The 20725-nt window shown below is 33.6% G+C and overlaps 1 protein-coding gene across 4 annotated transcripts; it reads left to right on the top strand.

Annotated features, from left to right (window-relative positions):
* The first annotated feature begins 315 nt into the window (after positions 1-315).
* On the top strand, positions 316-8212 carry LOC102592167 (uncharacterized). Of its 4 annotated transcripts, XM_006339902.2 has the most exons (10): positions 317-702; positions 2626-2697; positions 2784-2908; positions 3015-3175; positions 3750-3819; positions 4459-4513; positions 5195-5278; positions 5840-5878; positions 6684-6730; positions 7754-8212. In XM_006339902.2, the coding sequence occupies exons 1-10, from the start codon at positions 568-570 to the stop codon at positions 7860-7862; spliced, it is 897 nt and encodes a 298-aa protein (XP_006339964.1). In that variant the 5' UTR covers positions 317-567; the 3' UTR covers positions 7863-8212. The 4 variants fall into 4 exon arrangements, with proteins under 4 accessions (XP_015169079.1, XP_006339965.1, XP_015169083.1 ...); XM_015313593.1 differs by lacking the exon at positions 5195-5278 and having other exon boundaries at positions 316-702; XM_006339903.2 differs by lacking the exon at positions 5840-5878 and having other exon boundaries at positions 316-702.
* The last annotated feature ends 12513 nt before the right edge of the window (positions 8213-20725 follow it).

The following is a 20725-nucleotide window of genomic DNA, read 5'->3' as shown; positions in this document are numbered from 1 at the left end:
CACTAACACCATATAATATTGTCTTGTCGATATTTATGATAATATTTTTAAATTATAATTTAATTTAAAAAATTATAAAAAATATATACTTTTAAGAAAAGAGGACTGGTCCGGCAAATTCATAGCCCACGAACTTGTGGGCTGGACCGATCATTTTCTAGTCAACACAAAAAATGAACTAGCCTGACCTGACCCGTCAAATTTCAAAGCTTGTATGAGTTAGTCCGAATGAAATGGGTCAACCCATATTAATAGCTCTAGACGTAGTTAACCCTATTCACTAGTTAATGTAATAAGAGTAAGCATTGAAGAGGGTTTTGTAACACAAGATATGGACCCATTTGGGTTGTGAAAACGAAACGAGAGGCTATGTTGAGTCCACGACTCGAATGATGTAAAGTACGTTAAATTGAAGTAGAGGTGTGGGGTTGAACGTATCAGATACACAGGTCTGTTATACAAGTCTTGTATCCTTTTCCCAACTCGAAACATCGGTAAGTGTTAGTAGAATTGGAAATTGTGGTGGGTATTGAAGAAAATGCTGAATGATGAAGTAGTGGTACATCCATGAAAGGTATATCTTTCTCACAAGCATTATCAGCCTTTGAATTCACATACATTGGCTGTGCTACATGTAACGGCTACATCAAACCCACAATTGTTGCTAAGAAGACCAACAATTCCCATACACCCTCTTCTAAGGTACTCTCTCCTTGTCAACTATCTCTTCTTAATCATATCCTTATCTTACACTAGTAAATTTATTTACATTTTTATACATGCTTTCTTTATGTTGATACGTAGAAAAAGATAAATCATCAGTTGACGGATGTTCACCATGTATTATGGTGATCACTGTCTTCCAATTCAAAATCTAGGGGTTCAGTTAGACCAAGCCCTTTTGATTTAGTGTGTTCAAAATAGTGAATCATTTAACACATAATACATAGTTTGAGCTAAAACTATTGGGTTTCGATGAACCCATAATTTCTTAAGCTACATATACCCCTGCAGAGAAGTAGATTGTGATGCTGCATCGGGTTTGTTCTAGAATGATAAGGAGCCAATTTCATTTTGCTTTTCGAAAATAGTGAAATGAGAGATATAAAAGTTAATAGGACTTCAAGAAATGAAAAGCAAGTATTTAAGGAGAAAAAAAAGAAAAAAAGAAATGAGGTTCTTGTAGCCTATCTTAAGTAGTTGAAATGTTTATGCTTCTAATCTGTTGCAAAGGTGGTTGCTTGGTGGGAGAAAAGCTATCCACGTGTAGTCTTAAATATATATTAGGGTCATTAACCTCACCTCTGAATTATCATATTCCCCGATTTCCCTGCTAAATTTGTGTATAACCTAACCTCCACTGTCAAAATTTAGTAGTATCATATTTCAGAATTGTAAATTTAATTTAAAGAATCATTAGCTGTAAAATTTAAAGAGATTTCGTTCAATTAAGGAAAAGAAAATAAAATCTACTAGTGATTTGGGTTGTCCAGTCAGTTATACCTTTTTTTAAGGAATGTAAGAGATTGCTTGCACTATGATGTAAAAAAACACTTCAATGAAAAACTAGAGGGGAGATTGTTTAACTGGACTTAAGAATTATCTAGGAAAAATAGATAAAACATAAGTAATAGGATATCAAACATAATTTTGCTTTGATCATGGCCCAGCAAGTCTCACTATAGAAGGACCCTAAACGCTCATTGTGATATTCAGCAGTTTGAAAATAAGCACTTCCTCGTTTATTTTATGTGTTTTAGTTTGATGGGAAATAAGGAAAACTTTTGAATCTTGTGGTCTTAAACTAAAGATGTGTATAATGTATGCCTTTTGAATCTTGTGGTCTTAAGCATACTATGTAGGATATTGAATTAAAGAGTTACTAAATATAAATAAGTGTCCCTTTTTATAAACAAACTAAAAATGAAAGTAATACACATAAATAGAAATAGAGGGAATAGTACTTTTTGTTGATGATATCGTTGGCATCATTTTTCTACCTAAAGACAAAGATTACATTTTGATTTTTGAAGTACTCTAATTGGCTTGCTTGTTAGCAATCACATATCTTTATGTTATCCATAGGGCGAGTTATCAGAAAGGATAGAAGTTATGAAGAAACACTAGCTTGCTTTGTCAGACATATAGGTAGTCCATTTGCTTTGGTGATTGGAAATGCTCTTCTGCTTATCTATTGTTTTTAAATGAAATAATTTTGCTGCTGTATCTCTATGTTGCTCACAACTGGATATATATCATTTGTATGGCCACTAGACATGCAAGTGCTGGAAGTTGATTTTGGGAGTAAGTTGCATTAAGGGCTGGAGCTGGTCAAACTGAAAAGTTGTTTGGGAATCATTCAAAAGTATAACTGAGAAATTCTTAAATTGGACACAAACAGTTTTTGGGATGTCATGGTATACCAAACCATGTATTTATCCATCGACTGGAAATGTGTCCTAGTATGCCAATCTTTCCTAGTTTTTAAAACTATATTTGCTTACTTTTTACAACTTTTGAAATATTTTGATAACTCAACCTAGAACTGGCAAGATCATCCTGTAATTTGAATGTCCTGCTGAATAATTTAAATCTGATAAACTTTACTTATTCGACTTCGAATAGGATACTGATACGCCTCCTCCAAGGATTACATCAAACTTGAAGCAGAATTTGCAGTTCCTAAAATTATGGAAGGTCAGTCTTGAATTAATATCAATGGAACCTGTTACTAGATCTAGTATATTATTTTCAGCAATTCATATAGTGGAAAAATCCTTTAGGAGTTCCAAAAGAGAAAATCCAGTACTCCAAAGCCTGCTACTAGTTATCGTAAGAAGAAGGTGGAGAAGGAAGAACTGCCAGACGATGAAGAGATCTACCGGGATCCTACATTGGCACTATACTAGTAATTTTTTTCCAGGTCTTGTCTAGAATGAATTTTCTTGTTTAGTAAACATCATAGTGGGTGAATTGACAAACTACTTGTTTTTTTTTTTTTTTAATTTCTGTAGTACAAATCAGGTATTGGATACTGCTGTTCCCGTCTTGCTTGTTGATGGATATAATGTGTGTGGATATTGGCCAAAGTTGAAGAAGCATTTTTTGAATGGAAGCCTTGACATTGCTCGTCAAAAGCTCATTGATGAACTTGTATCATTCAGTTTGCTAAGAGGTTTGGGTCTTTTTATCCTTCAATGAGCCTGTTCCTATGTTGCATAAAAGCTTGCTAGAGCACATGTGGTCTTGCCTAGCTCTAGAATCAAATGAATAAAGTTGTCTTCGTGTGACCTACATGTCATGGATTTGATCTGTGGAATATGCCACTGATACTTGTGTTAGGGTAGGCTGCCTACATCGCACTTCCTTGGGGTGAGGCCCTTCCACTATCCTGCATGAATGCGGTATGCTTTATGCACTGGGCTGCCCTTTTATATGTGCATCTCAATAATCACTTGAAAGGCTCATAACTATCCTTGTAGTGAATTCCTTCTGATACTTTTATTTTCTGAGGTAGTTTATCTGATTCAGATTCTGCTACTCTTTTTGTTTAGAAGACTTTATTTTTAGCAATTGTAATATTATTCTGCTAGCTGTAGTAGTTTTCTTCTGTTTTTCATCAGATTATTGGCTTCTCGCACATTGAAATGAGCCCATATTGTCAAAACTAGTTGCTCTTTGTATACTTTATTCATGTCTTATTACTTGTCAATTGGTAAATGTTGCCATCACATTACAGTATATTGCAGAGGTGAAAGTGGTGGTTGTATTTGATGCTATGATGTCTGGAATGGCTACACACAAGGAAGACTTTGAGGGGTAATTCCATTAGACAATGAAAAACAACCCCATAGTTACCTTCTGTGGATATGTTTCTGTCTGACAGACAGGCTCTCGGAATTTGCTATTATTTTTCTGCTCATCTGTCATTACTGTAGTTTCATATGAAGTCAGATTCTTGTCCTCCTTTCAATAGTTAATATGTGGATATGCTGTTGCATACTAATGCTATATGCTATTGATTGTTAATAATAGCAAGTCAGTGACCCATGCTTGTGAAACATTTTTGGGCCCTGATGTGATATCATGTTTATTTTCATATTTACTTGTTTTATTCATTCTTTCATAATATGAAAAGGAATTATGAGTCTGGAATTGAGCATACTTTCAAGGATTTTTTATTGTATTTATTTTCAGTCTCTATATTTTCCCACTTTTGAGATGTTCAGGTGACTAAAGAAGAAATCTGATTTCATTATCATATTTATCATGTTCATTGATATCTGATTCAGAAACCAAACATCTAATGGTCAGTTTTCTAATGACAGTTTATTTATACATCTACTTCTCAATTTCTTAGTTCTTGATTCAATCTACTTGTCCTGTTGAACTCTTGAATGCAGTCTAGACTAGACTGTTTAGTAGTAGAGTTCCATGACTCACTTCTTCATTTTGCAGCGTTGATATAGTATATTCAAGTGAAACATGTGCTGATGCATGGATTGAGAAGGAGGTGAGAATGTGATGAAGCTCAATTCTAGAGAAGATTTATCATTTTTATTTTCAAGTTACTGGGTAAATAACTTTACTTGTTAGTACTTAGTACTAGAAGTATGTTATCTCAATAGCCTTTTTGGATGGTAGTTTTTTTTTCCTGCAAGAACAATTGCAAAATTAATGCCCATTTGCATTAGAAGTTAAAACTGAAAATTTGAATGATCGCTTTCACTTAATAAGGGTTGATGTTCATCTGTTCTTACCTTTTTATCCATGTCTCATAATACAGTGCAGATTTTTCTGTACAGATTGTGCATTTATTGGATCAAGATGGGTTCACATCTGTGCTCATCCTTTAAATTTCGTTTACCATAAACCATGTCTACCTTATTCCTTAACCAAATTATTGCATGGTATTCACGTGAAATCATTTTATATGTCCCAAGAATTTCCTAGTCTGTTGCTGACATTAGAGTTTGGACCACGAGTGGTTGAAGGGTAATTGTACTTGGTATGGTTTAAGTTGAAAGTTATCTCTCCAGTTTTATGTGATTTGTTGCACCACCATTAGATGCAATACTGGGCCTTGCACTGAATTATAGAAACTAGTTTGCTTGATGCACATACCTTTATGTGTAATATTTTGCTGATCTTTCTATGGCTGGACTGATAGATTTGTTGTCCATGACATTGAAAGGTGGTCGCTTTAAGGCAGGATGGGTGTCCAAAAGTATGGGTTGTCACATCTGATCATAATCAGCAGCATGCAGCCTATGGAGCAGTATGTACTTCTACCTTGATATGTGATAGGATTCTAAGTAGGAAACTCTAAAGAAAATGATAATGGAAAGAAATAAGCAAAATGTAGAAGAAAGATGCTATTGATAATGGATTTATGGGGAACATTGGATTTGTTACCAACACTTCCCAATCGAATTCAATCGAGTCCAAATGGTTATATTGACTTGTACAAAGTCTCCAATGCTAAGGGGGGGGGGGGGGGGAACCTTAAAATGAAGGTTGAGTTGTTGCACTTAATTCAAGTGAATTTCTTATGCTTGTGATTTCCTGATCCATGTACTAATTGAAGTGCACCGACAACTTTCCCCTGTGGTCTGAATCTGATTATATATTTCTGATAGCACTCACACATTTCAATTTTTTTCTGGTACTCTAACCTTCTATGAAGGTAAAATGATTAGCTATCTGTTTCAAAAAAAAATTACAATAAGTAGCTATTTCAGCCACAGTCGGCAACCTCTTTTCTTCACCATCCATTCTCTAGCATACATCCTTTGGGTAGAGACTAATTTCCTTATTAAAACTTTGGCGGTTCTACCAGGGGGCTTTTGTTTGGAGCTGCAAGGCCTTAATCTCTGAGGTAATGTGCAAATATCAGATTCTTCATGGTGCTTGGCATTAACCTTTGTCATCTCTCAATTTTCTCTGCTGCTTCATGTCTTAAAACAGAACAAAGGAAAGCGAGGTTGAGATTAAAAAAAATTCTTTCTTCTGCATAAAGAAGAACAAAGAAAATAAAAGTATATATGTTTTGTTTTCCTGTGACTTTTATTTCATTTAGTGAGATGAGAAGTTTCTACACCGTACTTGTTACCTGAACTGAAGAAAATATAGTTTTCTTAAACTTTTCTTCATTTATTCTCAGTCCTCTTATTCTTGTTTTCCATCTCCATTTTCTTTCTAATGGAAAAATATGGGAGTTGCTCCTCAACTTAGTAGGTGTAACTTAACAATCTAAGAGAAGGGGTATGTTGAGTCCAAAAAGGAAGTTCAAGGGCTTAGATGAGAGTAACTATAGTATAAGAGCATAAGCAATATTCTTCTGTAAAGTCTAAAGCTATATGGTCTTTTCCCCCTTATGTATTGCGTAGAACTACTGGTAAAATTGTTTTTGTACAATACTTGTACTCAGTAGAATAGTTTTATTTTGACTCTAACTCACATTTGGATTAGAGGCTTAAGAATGTGATCCGTGCTGTTGACATTGGCACCTTATCTGACTTTGTTTTAGTTAAAAATGTCCAACACCTGTATGCTTGTGGATATGAAGATTAGGTGCTTGAATGTTCTTCTAAAGTGTTTGCACTAAATAGTAACAGCTACTGCTACGAATAATCTGCTCCCTAATTCTGATGTAAATTCTCTGATCCTTTGAGATAATGTAGATTAAAGCTTCACACAAGGAGGTTGAGAGAATGCTGCGGGAACATAGGTATATCTCGTAGTTTGAATTTTTTTCGTTTCTTGTCTAATCTGGAGATTACTCAGCTCCTCGGGTTGGAAAAATATTCATCTGAATGTATTTTTGGTAGCTTTAAGCAACTCACCTTTTCCATATTCTTCTTGACCTTTCAAGAAAAATTATTTTAACACAATTAAATGCTAGTTTGCAGTGTTTTGTTCTTTTATTTACCTTGCAGTTGTTTCTCGTAAGGCATATAAAGTAGTAGACTTTCTGAAAGAGAGTTTTTAATAATTACTTTTGAACTTGTTTAAAGTTGAATTGAAGGCATTTCTTGTGATAAGCTTTACTCTAATATATTCTAGTTGAGGTTTGAAGAGGGACATTGCGGAATCCTTCAACTTTCTTACAGCATGTAGTCAAGAGTCATTTAGTAATTGACCTGCTCGAGCCCCTTGTCCTCAGCTGAGCGGGGGAGAATGTAAAATCTAGCATGTTGATGAAGTTTTTTTTTTTTTACTTTTTGATGAAGTAAAATGTTACTTTCTAGTCTGTTCTCTTTTCTTCTGATATGAAAAAGAAAATGCTATGTTATGCTACTAGACAAACAAGTATAACCCAGCACCAATAACAGTACGTACCTCATAAACTGCTTGTAAGCTAAACTAATGGAAGTTATCTCGTGAATTGTTTTCTTTGTTTTTAGTTTTACTGAAGATACATAAATAGAAATTGTTGAAGAAGAAGTTTGACAATACATATTTTGTATGATTGTGTGTGCTGTTGCTTTGTTTTTGTTGTTATTGCTCTTTTCCCCTCCCTGAAAAAGTAGTTATCATTTGCATTGTGGACATTTCAATATCATCAACTATATATAGCTCATCCATTCAGGACACTTCTTTCCTTTCCAGATGTTGAATCAATTGGCGAAACTATTAATGATAGGCTATAGTATGATTAAAAGATCCTATCCATGTTGTCTTTCACACTTACATAATTTCATCACCATCTGACAATGCTAATAGTTTCTTGATGTGTCGATTTTCTTCACAGATCTACTTCTATGCAAGGTAAATTGTTAAAGCACAACCTCGGTGCAGAAGTTGTGGATGCTCTGAAGGACCTCAGGGACCAGCTTTCTCAAAATGAGACACGCAGATGATAAGTCTCACGATAGACTATGTCAGAGACGAAGCAGAATTTTAAGTCAATGGATGCGAAGTTCTAACTGCTCTAATAACTTTATGACTGTATATTTGGATGTGTGTTATAGACACATGTATACTAAATGTTTCAACCACATGTGTGCATCTTGGGCTGATGCTGCCTTCAACATTCATCCGCATCTGGGTTATTCCTTGTGCCAACATCATGGAGATGCATACATTTTTTGAAACTACTGTTGAGTATTTACAAGTTATTGTCCATTTCTACATTGTCTGCTTGTTGGGAGTGGTATATAAGTTGGATGGAGTTTATTGTTCTAGCTAATGATACTTTTAATATTGCAAAGATCATGTCCTTGCCTCAAATTATGCATAGTGATCTAGTTTACCCTGTTCATTCCCCTACAGTGAATTATTTATGGGTAAATTTGTCACGTGATACTTACTAATGACTGAAATCACAAAACTAAATTTCATAATCCATAAATAGCAGAATCTAAAACTCATATTTTTGCCTAGTAAAATACATTTCAAATAAACTTATATTTACACATTATTTTCAAAGCCCAACCCACCTATTACCCGTATTTTAAATCCAATTGCACTATATAAAACAGAGTAAAACTCACATGGATTTGGCTGTACATTGTTAGGATTAGAAACCGCCTAAATCATGAAATGTGCATTGGTAGGGGCTAGTCAGATGAGTGTACGTTTGAAGTCAAGTAACTCCATCAGTTTAAAAAAGAATGATATAATTGGACTTAACATATAGTTTTAAAAAAAATAATGACTTTACAATCTTGTGATCCTAAATTAAAGTTGTGTGAAATATACCAAAACATCATTTAATCTTGTAGCTTTAAACATGCCATTGAGAAAGATAAAATTGAAATGTTGCCAAAAAAAATAAAATGGAGTCATTCTTTGTCAAACACGCTAAAAAGAAAATTAGCTCTTTCTTTTTTAAACGGAGGGAGAATTACAATTTTTGGACTAAAATCAGGATTGTATAATCTGCATAACTTATTCATTATGGGATAAGTTATTCACGTTATAGTCTTGATTTTAAAATCGTTTTAGCTAATACCTCTAACTAAACAAATAATAAATTTAATTTAAATTTTAAATGGAGATAGTCCAACTAATTCCTTCATCCGAAAATACCCCTTGGTGCTTAGGCTGTTTTGAAAAATGGTACTCACACATGTCTATTACTATGAAAGCACCAGATGGTATCTATCTTCAAGTCCATTGGTTTAGGACTAGGATGTATAACTCTAACGTTAATGTATTTATAATAGATTAATTTGATATAATTTATGATTCGGATATAAAATTCTGATACAAAAATACAATAGATAGTCATATGGTGAGAACATCATATGTGCATGAGTTAGCTAAGAAGACAAAATATAAAGAATTGTTTGCGTTAAGGTAAGTTTCAGGAATTCGAAGCCTAAAGGGCAAAAAAATTGTCAAAAATTTCCAAAGGGCACATCGATTTATTTTTTTTAACCAAAAGGACAAACTTTTTTCAAATTTTTTCAAAAGTCTTTCATCTATAAGGTAAGTTTTGATTTATTTTATTTTTAATTTCAAGAATTAATTTTTAACTTTTATATGGTATTATGAACATATTCGTCTTTAAATAATTATATTAACATTAACACTTATTTTTATATTTTGTATATAGATATGCATCCGTCAAATATGTACGTACATTATGGTCCAGTAGAGTATGATATATTAAAAATTCAAGTTGATCATCGTTCTGAAGGAATTTGGAATGATAGCTTAAAAAAAGAGAAAACTTGCTTATATACGCGTTGCGGTTCTGTTGAATTTCGGCAACATATAAAATATCATCTATTACATCCTCGCATTCGTCAGTATTTTGAAAATTATAGATTTAAAAGAATTCTTGATGTAGGATGTGTGTTGTATGACTCCGGATTAATTTCTGTTTTAATTGAAAGGTGGCGTCTAGAAACACATACATTTCACATGCGAACTGGGAAGACTACCATAACTTTACAAGATGTAGAAATTTTGTTCGGAATGGTGATAGATGGTAGTCCTATAATTTTAAATGGCGCTGATACTTTAGGAGTTTTGGGTAGACAAGAAATGATGTTTGAATTAACAGAATGGTTACTGGATAACGATTGTTTTTCTGGTGTTAGTAGACTGTTAACATATAAATTAATTGAGCATATTGAGGGTTTACATGATATTACTGATCATTCAACTGAGGTGCAACAAAGGTTTAGATTATACTTATTATGCGTTATATGGTGGGTCAATATTTTCAGATAAATCTAATAATAAGTTTAATTTGGACCTTTTGATTGACATGAAAAATTTTAACGTAATGTCAATACAAGCATGGGGAGCAGCCGCATTATCATATTTGTATAACTGCTTATGTCGTGTATCAATGAAACAATCAAATGAAGTTTGTGGATATCTCTCTTTAATGCAGGTATACATTTTTTATATTTTTTTTATATTTTAGTAATATGCACTTTTAAATTTAATTATATTCTAAAAAAATGTTAAATTTTATTTATTGTAGATTTGGGCATGAGAACGTATTATTCCCCTACAACCATTATTGTTCCCTCTAAGGACCAATCAACTTGAGGCTCCAACTGCGCTTGCACGTAAATGGACTCGACGTAGAAATCATCAAAATGAGGCACAAACAGTAATCGATGTGATTAGGGATGTACTAGATAACCTAACTGATGATCAGGTATTTAAATATTATTAGTATTTTTAACTATTCATATTAGTATCCCACTTTATTTAAATTTTTAACTATTCATATTTATATCCCACTATCCAAGAAAATCATGTGAATATAATGACAAATACATAAATTTTTGGTAGGTCCTCAAAATAAAATATTATATGACATAATAGTAAAAAAAAAAAGATATTTCGTAATATTGTTTTAATTAATGTATATTTTTGTTTTTATTTTTTTGTCAAAATATTTAATAATCATCTTACTTACATTTTTTTATAGTTTATTTGGCAATCTTATTCAGAAGATGTTATTAATGAATTGTCTGAGTGGTGTCGGTTTGGACAATCTGTCTGGATGGCACATGTGCCACTCATTTGTGGAATTTATCATGAATGGCACATGATTGATCGTGTTGTGAGACAGTTGGTTATTTACAACATATTTTTGGACCATGTATCCAATTTTCCAACATCATTTTAAGCGTGATAGATGATCCAAAATAAAACAAGAGGATATAGATGCATTTAACTACACACAATATTTATGGGAACAACGTCAAAATTGTATATTTCGACCTCCATTTGTAAGTGATCAAGCAGATTACTTTCATTGGTACATGAGGCACTCCCGCATGTTCATTGAAAATAAACAACATGTTGTACAAAGTGGGTATCAACACATGGCAGAAAGACATGAGGCATTAATATTTATATTATGAAAATTTTAAATTATTATATCGATCTTTAAAATTTTTTTGTTATTAATAAATTTATTTATTTATTTTAGGCTAGGGGTCATGAAATGCAGTATCGTCGAGCTCGAATGAAAGAAAATGATGAAAATCAATCTAATGAAATGAGACAATATGCAGAGAAAGTCACTCGTATTTCAATGGAGTCAATGAATGCGGCCTCCCAAGAAAAATGATTGAGCTTTGCTCCTGATTACAATCCTCCTGATTACAATCCTCCCACTCTAAAGCGAATCATCCAATTACACCCCAACTCATGACGCTTGCAAATAACTCTCCAACTTTTATTCTTAGATTGATCACAAAGAAATTCTTTTTTTATTGCAAGATTATATGCTCTTAAGACAGATTTCATTTGTTTCTTATTCATAAATAGCATACCTAGTTGCATATACAAATTAGATTAATCAATATAAAATAAATAAAATAAAATACTACAAAATATTTAGTTTGCAACAATCGATCCTGACTGAATATATTTAAGATTGTTTGGATTCCAAAGTGCAGTTCAGATAGAACTATCATCTCTTGTATAGATAAAATCTTCTGTACTTTCTTCAGTGTGATCTAAGTATGGAATCACAGTAGAATGATGATTAACACTTGGATCTTCAACGGGTGCATTAGGTACTATCAACATCATCATCATTCCCAGACATTTCATCATTGTCTGTTAATTCATGCTCCAAAGGTTCATCACTATGCAACTCACCAACTCGTTCATCACCCATAACATTGTTGTTCACAATTTGTGTACAATAATTCACTGCATCTTGAAGCTGATCACACCTATAAAATATAATAATATAAATATATTGTATATTGAAATATTTTTTAATTTAATAAATAAGAAAATATCACTTTATTTACCTATCAGTTGACTCTGGTAGAAAAAAATAATCACTCGGATTCAAATTATTCAAGTGCATGGAAGCATTGCTAGGCTCTCCCATATTGTAATCCGGCGCACTCCAATCCAAATAATGATCATGAACATATAAGACAATTTTTGCTTATGAAATTGCTGTGTCAGAAGCGATATTTAAAAAAAAATTAGAGGGGGAATTTCGCTACCTAGATCCTATTACCTCCCTAAACTCATTTTTTTCGTATTTTTGTGCACCTTTTCTGCTGATGTGGCACCTTCAATCACCCAAGTTGGTTGTGTTTGTACACAATCTCCTACCATGTGTGTAAATATTATTTTTAATTAAAAATAATCTTAATTTTTTTTGTAAAAAATATTCTTATTTTCTTATCTTGTCTTTAAATTAAGTTAATACACATTTATTACATTGTATCGAAACTTTTTTTTTTACCTACATTCATTATTTTTCTATTGATTTTATTTTCTTTGTCTTTCATTTTGATTTGATTTCAAATGTCTTGTATTTAAAATAAGTGAATTTTGAACGGATATCAAAATAAGTGAAGAAAATCAAATAAAACATTAAAATTAAAGGACAATTTTAAATATTTTTTTAAAAAAAATACACGTAATTTTTTAAAAATAATTTAAAGTGAAAAGATAATAAATTAAATAAAAAATTTAAAAGTGAAAAGAAATTAAAATAAATATTTTACAAAGAAAGAAATAAAAATAATTAAAATATATAAGTTTTAGGGATAAGGGTCTGAAAAATATCCCAACTTTGGTCGAAATTGTTGTTACGATACCAAACTTTATGGAGGACCTTTTACCCCCCAAAACTATTTAATAGTATATTTTTTACCCCCTGAATTATTTAATAGTGTATTTTAAAGGTATATATGTGCCCATGTGGACACATTACTATTTATAATTATGCATTATTTTTTATGTCCACGTGGGCAAATATAAATGTTTAAAATACGATATTAAATAGTCTGGGGGGTAATAGGTCTTCATTAAAGTTTGGTATCGTAACAACAATTTCGGCCAAAGTTGGGGTGTTTTTCAGACCCTTATCCCTAAGTTTTATTATCAATAAATATGTGTACTAACTAATTATAAAGTTATCAATCAAAAATTGTCATGTGTCCAATTTGTGCACTCATCACTTTCCTTCAAGAGAGTGTGCACACTCTCTATGCCATGTCAGCGTTTGTGGTGTATTTATTCCATTTTAAATTAGTTTAGGGGGGGGTAATAAGACCCTAGTTAAGTTTAGGTGTGTCTCTGAGATTTCAGTCATAGTCTAGAGGTACTTATGCCTTGTCCCATTTTTAAAAAAATTGAGAAAATCACTGCTTAGGCAGCGCTTTAAAAAATCAATTTTTTTAATATATAAAATAAAATTGCTTTAATTTTTTTTTTGTGAAAAACGCTGCAGGAGCAGCGATGTTCTTAAAAAAAAGAAAAAAAAATTGGACAAAATCACTGGTAGGTCAGCGATTTTTATTTCTTTAACGGAGTAACGACGTCAATATTTGTCAGAAGAAAATTGCTTCATCAGGAGTGATTTTGCCCTTTTGGTTAAAAAAAAATTGATGTGCCCTTTTAGAATTCTTGACAATTTTTTGCCCTTTAAGCTCCGGTTTCTATTATGAGCTTGTGTCATCGACAAACGTGTGAGACCCGATGCGTTGTTGTTTAGTTGTAGTGGCCTTGCAGGGCACTTGGCATGTTTCTGGGTGGTTTGACATGTATGGTATAGTCCGATTTATGGGGGATTTTCTATTGAAAAATGAAGAACTTTCTAGCCCTACTCGTGCGTTTGATGAAATCAGCACACTATGCTGTTGAGCAGTCGAGTTCCTCCATTGGTGGACCTTGAGGTCACATGAGAGAAGAAGATTCTAGAAGAGTTGCATGAAAAATGTATTTCATTGAATGTGAAAATTCAGAATGTCACGATCTGAGTCTACATTCTAGACGTGGCCGGCACTCGAGAACCATTGCTATTCCCCAAGCAAACCCTCATCCTGGCTGACTACAAGCGGAAGACTAACGCAAGCATATAAAAACTTAAAACTAAATAAAGTTCATTGAAACTCAAATACAAAGTTTTAACTCAAATGATAAACTCTGAATATAATAGAATATTCAACTAGCCAAAAATAGGCAACTCAAGTCTTTAAAATATTTAACAAAACAAATGAAATAGACTTCTTAAACTCTATTGTCTATCTATGAAGCCTCTAAATGACAAATATGGAAGTCAGGACAAGTCCCATGACATCCTGACAAAACTGAAACTAAATGGAATCCTCCGGAAGCAAGGAGGCTCACCATAGCTAACTCGAACTGCAAGTGGTATCAACGAAGTTTCTGTTGATGACCCTGAATACCTGTATCTGCATCATAAAAGATGCAGGACAAATGGCGTCAGTACATGGAATGTACAAGCATGTAGGGGGGATTCTAAAGCATAAACATAAGCTTGAACTGATGGAAAAGAAACATACTTACCTCTTCTCAACTCACTCAACTCAACTCAACTTAGAGAAACATAGTTCAACACAACTCAGAGAAAATAGGGCTCAACTCAATAATCAGATACTCAACTCAATGCAATATAAAATGACGATAAAAGTACAGTTTATATAAAGCATTTTAAAACAGTAGATAACAACTCAATGTATTTAAAATACAATAGTAACTCATTTTGTATGTAAAAATACAAAATAAACTCTGTTTGGGAGATTCTCTAACCGAGAACCATCACTATGAATTATGTGATGATACAACGTCTCGTCCACACTACCAGAACTGTCATATACCTTGTCGGGGTATAGAACTCCTCAACTAAGTGGATCCACTAGTCTATGCTTAAAAGCAATACGGAATCATCTAAAAAGTATGACCCTTTCTACCCATGGTGGCTACATAGTTTATGGGGGTGGTGAGTTAGAAATCTCCCCCATATCGGTGCTCAAAACTACTCCCAAAATATAACTTAGCTCATTAAGTTTTAAAGAAAACTTTCCTCTTCCTCAACTTTGAGATTATTAATCAAAATATTTCTCTAGAAAGAGATAGAGCTCAAAACTCCTCATAACTCATTTGGAAATCTCAGTTTCCTCCTCTTTTAAAATGTGAAAATATTTACTCTTGGAAATACATAGTTCCCTTATATTCATTTTTTAAAATGAACTCAACTTTAACCATCCTCATACTCAAGTCTTAAAACAAGTTTAGAAAAATTTATAAAAGGCTTCTCAATATAGGGTTTATGCCGAATTATGGACGTGAACGATTCAATTCAAGATTTTCAGTAACCATACGTAGAACTCAATACTCGAAACTCAAAAACTCCAGAACTCAAGAACTTCAATGATACTACTCATTTCAAGAATGCTAGACTCAGAGGTTTCATGCGGAATTATGGGCATGAACAACTCAACTCAAGGGCTTCATGATACTACTCATCTCAAGAATGCTCAACTCATACGGTTCATGCGAAATTATGGGAATGAACAACTCAACTCAAGGACTTCATGGTTAACATGTAGTGGTCCCATAAGTAGAAATATAATCTCAAAAGGATTACAAACTCAATGTTCAAGAACTTAGAACTTAGAGATACTACTCCTCTCAGAGATACTCAACTCATAGAGTTCATGCGGAATTTATGGGCATGAACGACTCGACTAAGGGTATAGATAACAATATAGAACTCATGTGTACGACTCTTCTTATTCTCATACTTACTTTCTCAAAACTTAGCTCAAATCGATTGTTGATCACAAAGGATTCACAATTTAACTTAAATACTTTCTTGAACTCATCTCTTAACTCTTTCTTGAATTTGAATTACGAATTCAAGAGTTATGATTCATGATATGAAGGATCTCGATGATAATGTAGACTCATGAACACATTCTCCTCATTCTCATACTCACTTACTCGAGTCTTGATACAAATTATTAGAAATGGTAGAAGACTCCTCAAAAGGGACTTTCTCAAAATAAAAAAGAACTCTCAAGACTTGACTCTTAACTCTACCTTGAATTTGAATTATGAATTCAAGAGTTATGATTTGTGATATGAAGGATATCGTGATAATTAAATGAATTTTAGATAGTTAATCGTGAGAAACGGTCGAAAAATACTGTTTGGAGAGCAAGTCCGGGATGCGGAGATGAATTATAATATTTGGTCGCGAAATAATTTTTGAAATAGTGGAGTCCGCGTTCTCTTCGTGTCGTGGAGAGAGAAATTTCACTCTGGGGGAGCAAGTCCGCAACGCAGACTTGGGTGCCACTCTGCCCGATCATTTCTTCTTCTCCCAAATCCGATTCAACTCATACCTAGTGAAATGCTAAGGTAAAACTCTTGAATTCCTATAACCCAGAACAATTTTAGCGAAACTCACTCAAGAACTATCAATTTACTCAACCTTTTAACAAAATCTTCGCCTCAAGAACTCAACCAAACATCAAGATTCAAGAACCAATAACAACTCTTCAAGAAACTCATCAATAAATTAATTTCTCAATCTCTAGGGATGAATTCGATAATGTAAAACATGATTGGCGTGTTGGTGAACGAATCCAACATCATGAAAACTTAAATACATCTTAGGGATCAAACCCTTGGCGAAAATCAGCAAAAAAACTCAAGAATCTCAACGAACGCCTTGAACTTTTCCTATTTTCTCCTCTTTCCTATTCTTGGACTCTCTTCTAAAATCCTAAGCATATTGGGGATGAATGAAACTAATTGTAATCAGTTTAAACCCCTGAATTATAACTAAAAACATTTTAAGTTGAACGGGTAAGGAAAAAAACAAAATACCCCTCACAAATTCGGGTAACTTTTCTTAACTGGTTAGGCTGACTTCAAAAGGGAATATCTCACTCATCCGAACTCGAAACTTAGCAAACTCGGTGGCGTTAGAAATATAATCCAAAGACCTTTACTTGATATCTTATGGGCCACTTAACTCATTCTGTAGTGAAAGTTATGGTCATTTGAAGTTGACCCAAAACTTAAAGAACCTACGAATAACTTGAATGAATTCTCATTAGTTCTTTTTGGAACTCAAGGTGCTACATCTAGTGACCTTTAATACTTAAGAAAATTTTAAATTCCTCGGTAAAATCCTACTCACAACTAAGGATGGTTCGAGTCTTAGCTCAAAAAATTTATGGGGTGTTACAATGCCTCCCCCTTGGGATCATTCTTCTTCGAATGACGACTGGACTGGGTATGGAATGGGGTTACTCTCATCATCTCTACCATGCCAACTAGAATTTCCCGCATTACTACTTGGAACCAACTAAGGGCTCTCATTTAGCTATTTCTCATAGTAAAACCTCATCCTCCTCTTCAACCTCATTTATATCCTTAGACGGAATTATCACATCATCATTATCACGATAAGATCACTAACCTTCTCTTTCAAAAATCACTCCATTACTAAAAGGACCTCTGAAAAGATATCACTCATACTCTTTGGAACTCATTACTATCTTAATCTCAAACACTTGACTTGATTTCTCATCTTGTTATTTCCCACCTTAGGTCTAAAGCTGACAGTTGGAAGCTATGGACCTATTCCATCATCTCTAAACTGGTCTACATCCTCTTTTACTCTAACACTCGGGAGAAGTTTATCTCATGACTACCGAACTCTTCATAAGCAGGTACTAAGATCTCTTTCTAAGGTGTTTCTCTTAACCCCTTATGATTACATACCATCTCGGTACACCTCTTAATGCTCTTGTTACTCTTGTGACTTGGCCATACTTCACTGGCCTTATCTAAAGGTTAGGGTCTCTCACTTGTACCACTCATATTTATTGCAGCCAACATCTCAATTTCTCACCTGCTCTATGTTAAGTCTTCTTGATCAAATCTCAAGACTAACATCATTACCCTCATGTTGCCATTCTTTTGATCACGACACTCATCTCAAATTTAAGCTTAATGTTTATTACAAAACCCGAATATTAATATGATTGCTTACCTACTATACTAACTCACCACTACTATGCATAAATTTAGAAACACTCGTCCACTAGGACCTTATAACAAGTAGTCAATCCTTACCTCTCAGTCTCCATACTCACAAATTACCATCACATTCCACTTCAAAACTTAAGTACTACTTACTCACTTACTGTGCATTACCTCTTAAATAGTCCTATCATCCTCTGAATAACATGGGTCCCCCCTCCCCTTGAAAGTTCATAAGCCTAGCTTGGGTCTATCACCTCATGAACACTCTGCTTTATGATTCCACACATTTATTTAGTCTCCTCTAATCATGATGACACATAGACATCAACTCTATTTTGGTTAACAATAGACTCTAACTCATCTTGACTAGTAACTATTCATCTTCCTTCTATCAAGAACTCTCTACAACCTTATTATTCCTTATTCTACTCATAAAGGTACTCATCAGTTATAACTGGCTAGGTGCATGATTTCAATAACATAACCCCATCACTATCTCCTTTCCTTAGATTACTGAACCTCTATATACTTTCCTGTAACTCTGGGCACTTTCACTACTAATGCTCATGATCTCGTCACTCATGCTACCTTTTAGGGTGAAAATATTACCCAAGCTCTACAACACACTTCCTCATAAGGATCTCAGCTGAAACAAGGCTTAGAAAAGAGAGTACAACTCGCTTTTAGCTCAAACGTACAATTCATATGAATATGAGTGCATTCCTTTGAAACTGAACACTAAAGCTCACTCACGGGCTTCTCTCAAGCCCCTCTGAGGTCTCTTGACTTTCTCAAAACTTTTTATAAGAACAACTCATCGATAAAGGAATGACTTTTCTTTTCAACCACCTCTAGTATAAGGGGTAGTCGAATGAATTTGAGAAATGCATAAGTACGAATAAATTTGCATGACATAGCTCTAGTGCACGATTAAGAGTATGAAAGAAGGGAAACTTTTCCTAAATGTTTGTAGTCTCTCATTTACAGAAGTGGGCCCTCACAACCATAAATAAGATCCTACTTGACACGGCTTGATGACACCCTAGGACACTTGAACTTTGTTCTTTGACACCATGTACGTCACGACCCGAGTCTACACCTTGGACATGGCCAACACTCGAGAACCATTGCTAGTCCCCAAGCACCCTCATCCTGGCTGACTACAAGCGGAAGACTAACTCAAGCATACAAAAGCGTAAAACTGAATAAAATTCATTGAAACTCAAATACAAAGCTTTAACTCAAGTGATTAACTCTAAATATAATAGAATATTTAACTAGCAAAAAATAGGCAACTCAAGTCTTTAAAACATTTAACAAAATAAATGAAATAGACTTCTCAAACTCTATTGCCTATTTATGAAGCCTCTAAATGATAAAGATAGAAGTTAGGACAAGACCCACGACATCCTGACAAAACTGAAAGTAAATGGAATCATCTGAAAGCAAGGAGGCTCACAATAGTTAATACAAACTGCAAGTGGTATCAACGAAGCTTCTGTTGATGACCCTTAATACACGTATCTGCATCATAAAAGATGCAGGTCAAATGGCGTCAGTACATGGAATGTACGAGCATGTAAGGGGAATTCTAAAGCATAAACATAAGCCTCAACTGATGGAAAATAAACATACCTACCTCTTCTCAACTCAACTTAAAGAAACATAGTTCAACTCAACTCAGAGAAAATAGGGCTCAACTCAATAATAAGTTACTAAACTCAAGATACTCAACTCTGGATACTCAACTCAGTGCAATATAAAATGACGATAAAAGTACAGTTTATATAAATCATTTTAAAACAGTAGATAACAACTCAATGTATTTAAAATACAATAGTAACTCAGTTTGTATGTAAAATACAAAATAAACTCTGTTTGGGAGATTCTCTAACCAACAACCATCACTATGAGCTATGTGATGATAAAGTGTCCCATCCAAGCTGCCAGAACTTTCATATACCTTGTTGGGGGTATAGATACTACTCACAAAGTAGATTCACTATTGTATGCTTAAAAGCAATAAGGAATCATCTAAAAAGTATGACCCTTTCTACCCACGTTGGCTACATGGTTTATGGGGGCTATGAGTTGGTAGAACTCTCCTCCATATTGGTGCTCAATACTACTCCCAAAATATAACTTAGCTCACTATGTTTTAAAGAAAACGTTTCCTCTTCCTCAACTTTGAGATTATTACTCAAAAGATTTCTCTAAAAAGATATAGTGCTCAAACCTCCTCTTAACTCATTTTTAAATCTCAGTTTCCTCCTTTTTTAAAATGTGAAAACATTTACTCTTGGGAATACTTAGTTCCTATATATTCATTTTTAAAAATGAACTCAGCTTTACTCATCCTCATACTCAAGTCTTAAAATAAGTTTAGAAAAATTTGTAAAAGACTTCTCAATATAGGGTAGGGTTCATAACGAATTATGGACGTGAACGACTCAATTCAAGGTTTTCA

This window comes from Solanum tuberosum, unplaced genomic scaffold (genome assembly GCF_000226075.1).
Source record: "Solanum tuberosum cultivar DM 1-3 516 R44 unplaced genomic scaffold, SolTub_3.0 scf00011, whole genome shotgun sequence".
NCBI classification, from domain to species: domain Eukaryota; kingdom Viridiplantae; phylum Streptophyta; class Magnoliopsida; order Solanales; family Solanaceae; genus Solanum; species Solanum tuberosum.
Note: the sequence above shows the minus strand (reverse complement) of the source record. Positions and strands in the feature narration are given on the sequence as shown.

Excerpts from the sequence above, each read along its gene's own strand:
- LOC102592167 (XM_006339902.2), top strand. The coding sequence starts at position 568 with ATGAAAGGTATATCTTTCTCACAAGCATTATCAGCCTTTGAATTCACA. Across the intron at positions 4,514-5,194 it reads ATGCATGGATTGAGAAGGAG|GTGGTCGCTTTAAGGCAGGA; the intron begins GTGAGAATGTGA and ends TGACATTGAAAG. Across the intron at positions 5,879-6,683 it reads GCAAGGCCTTAATCTCTGAG|ATTAAAGCTTCACACAAGGA; the intron begins GTAATGTGCAAA and ends GAGATAATGTAG.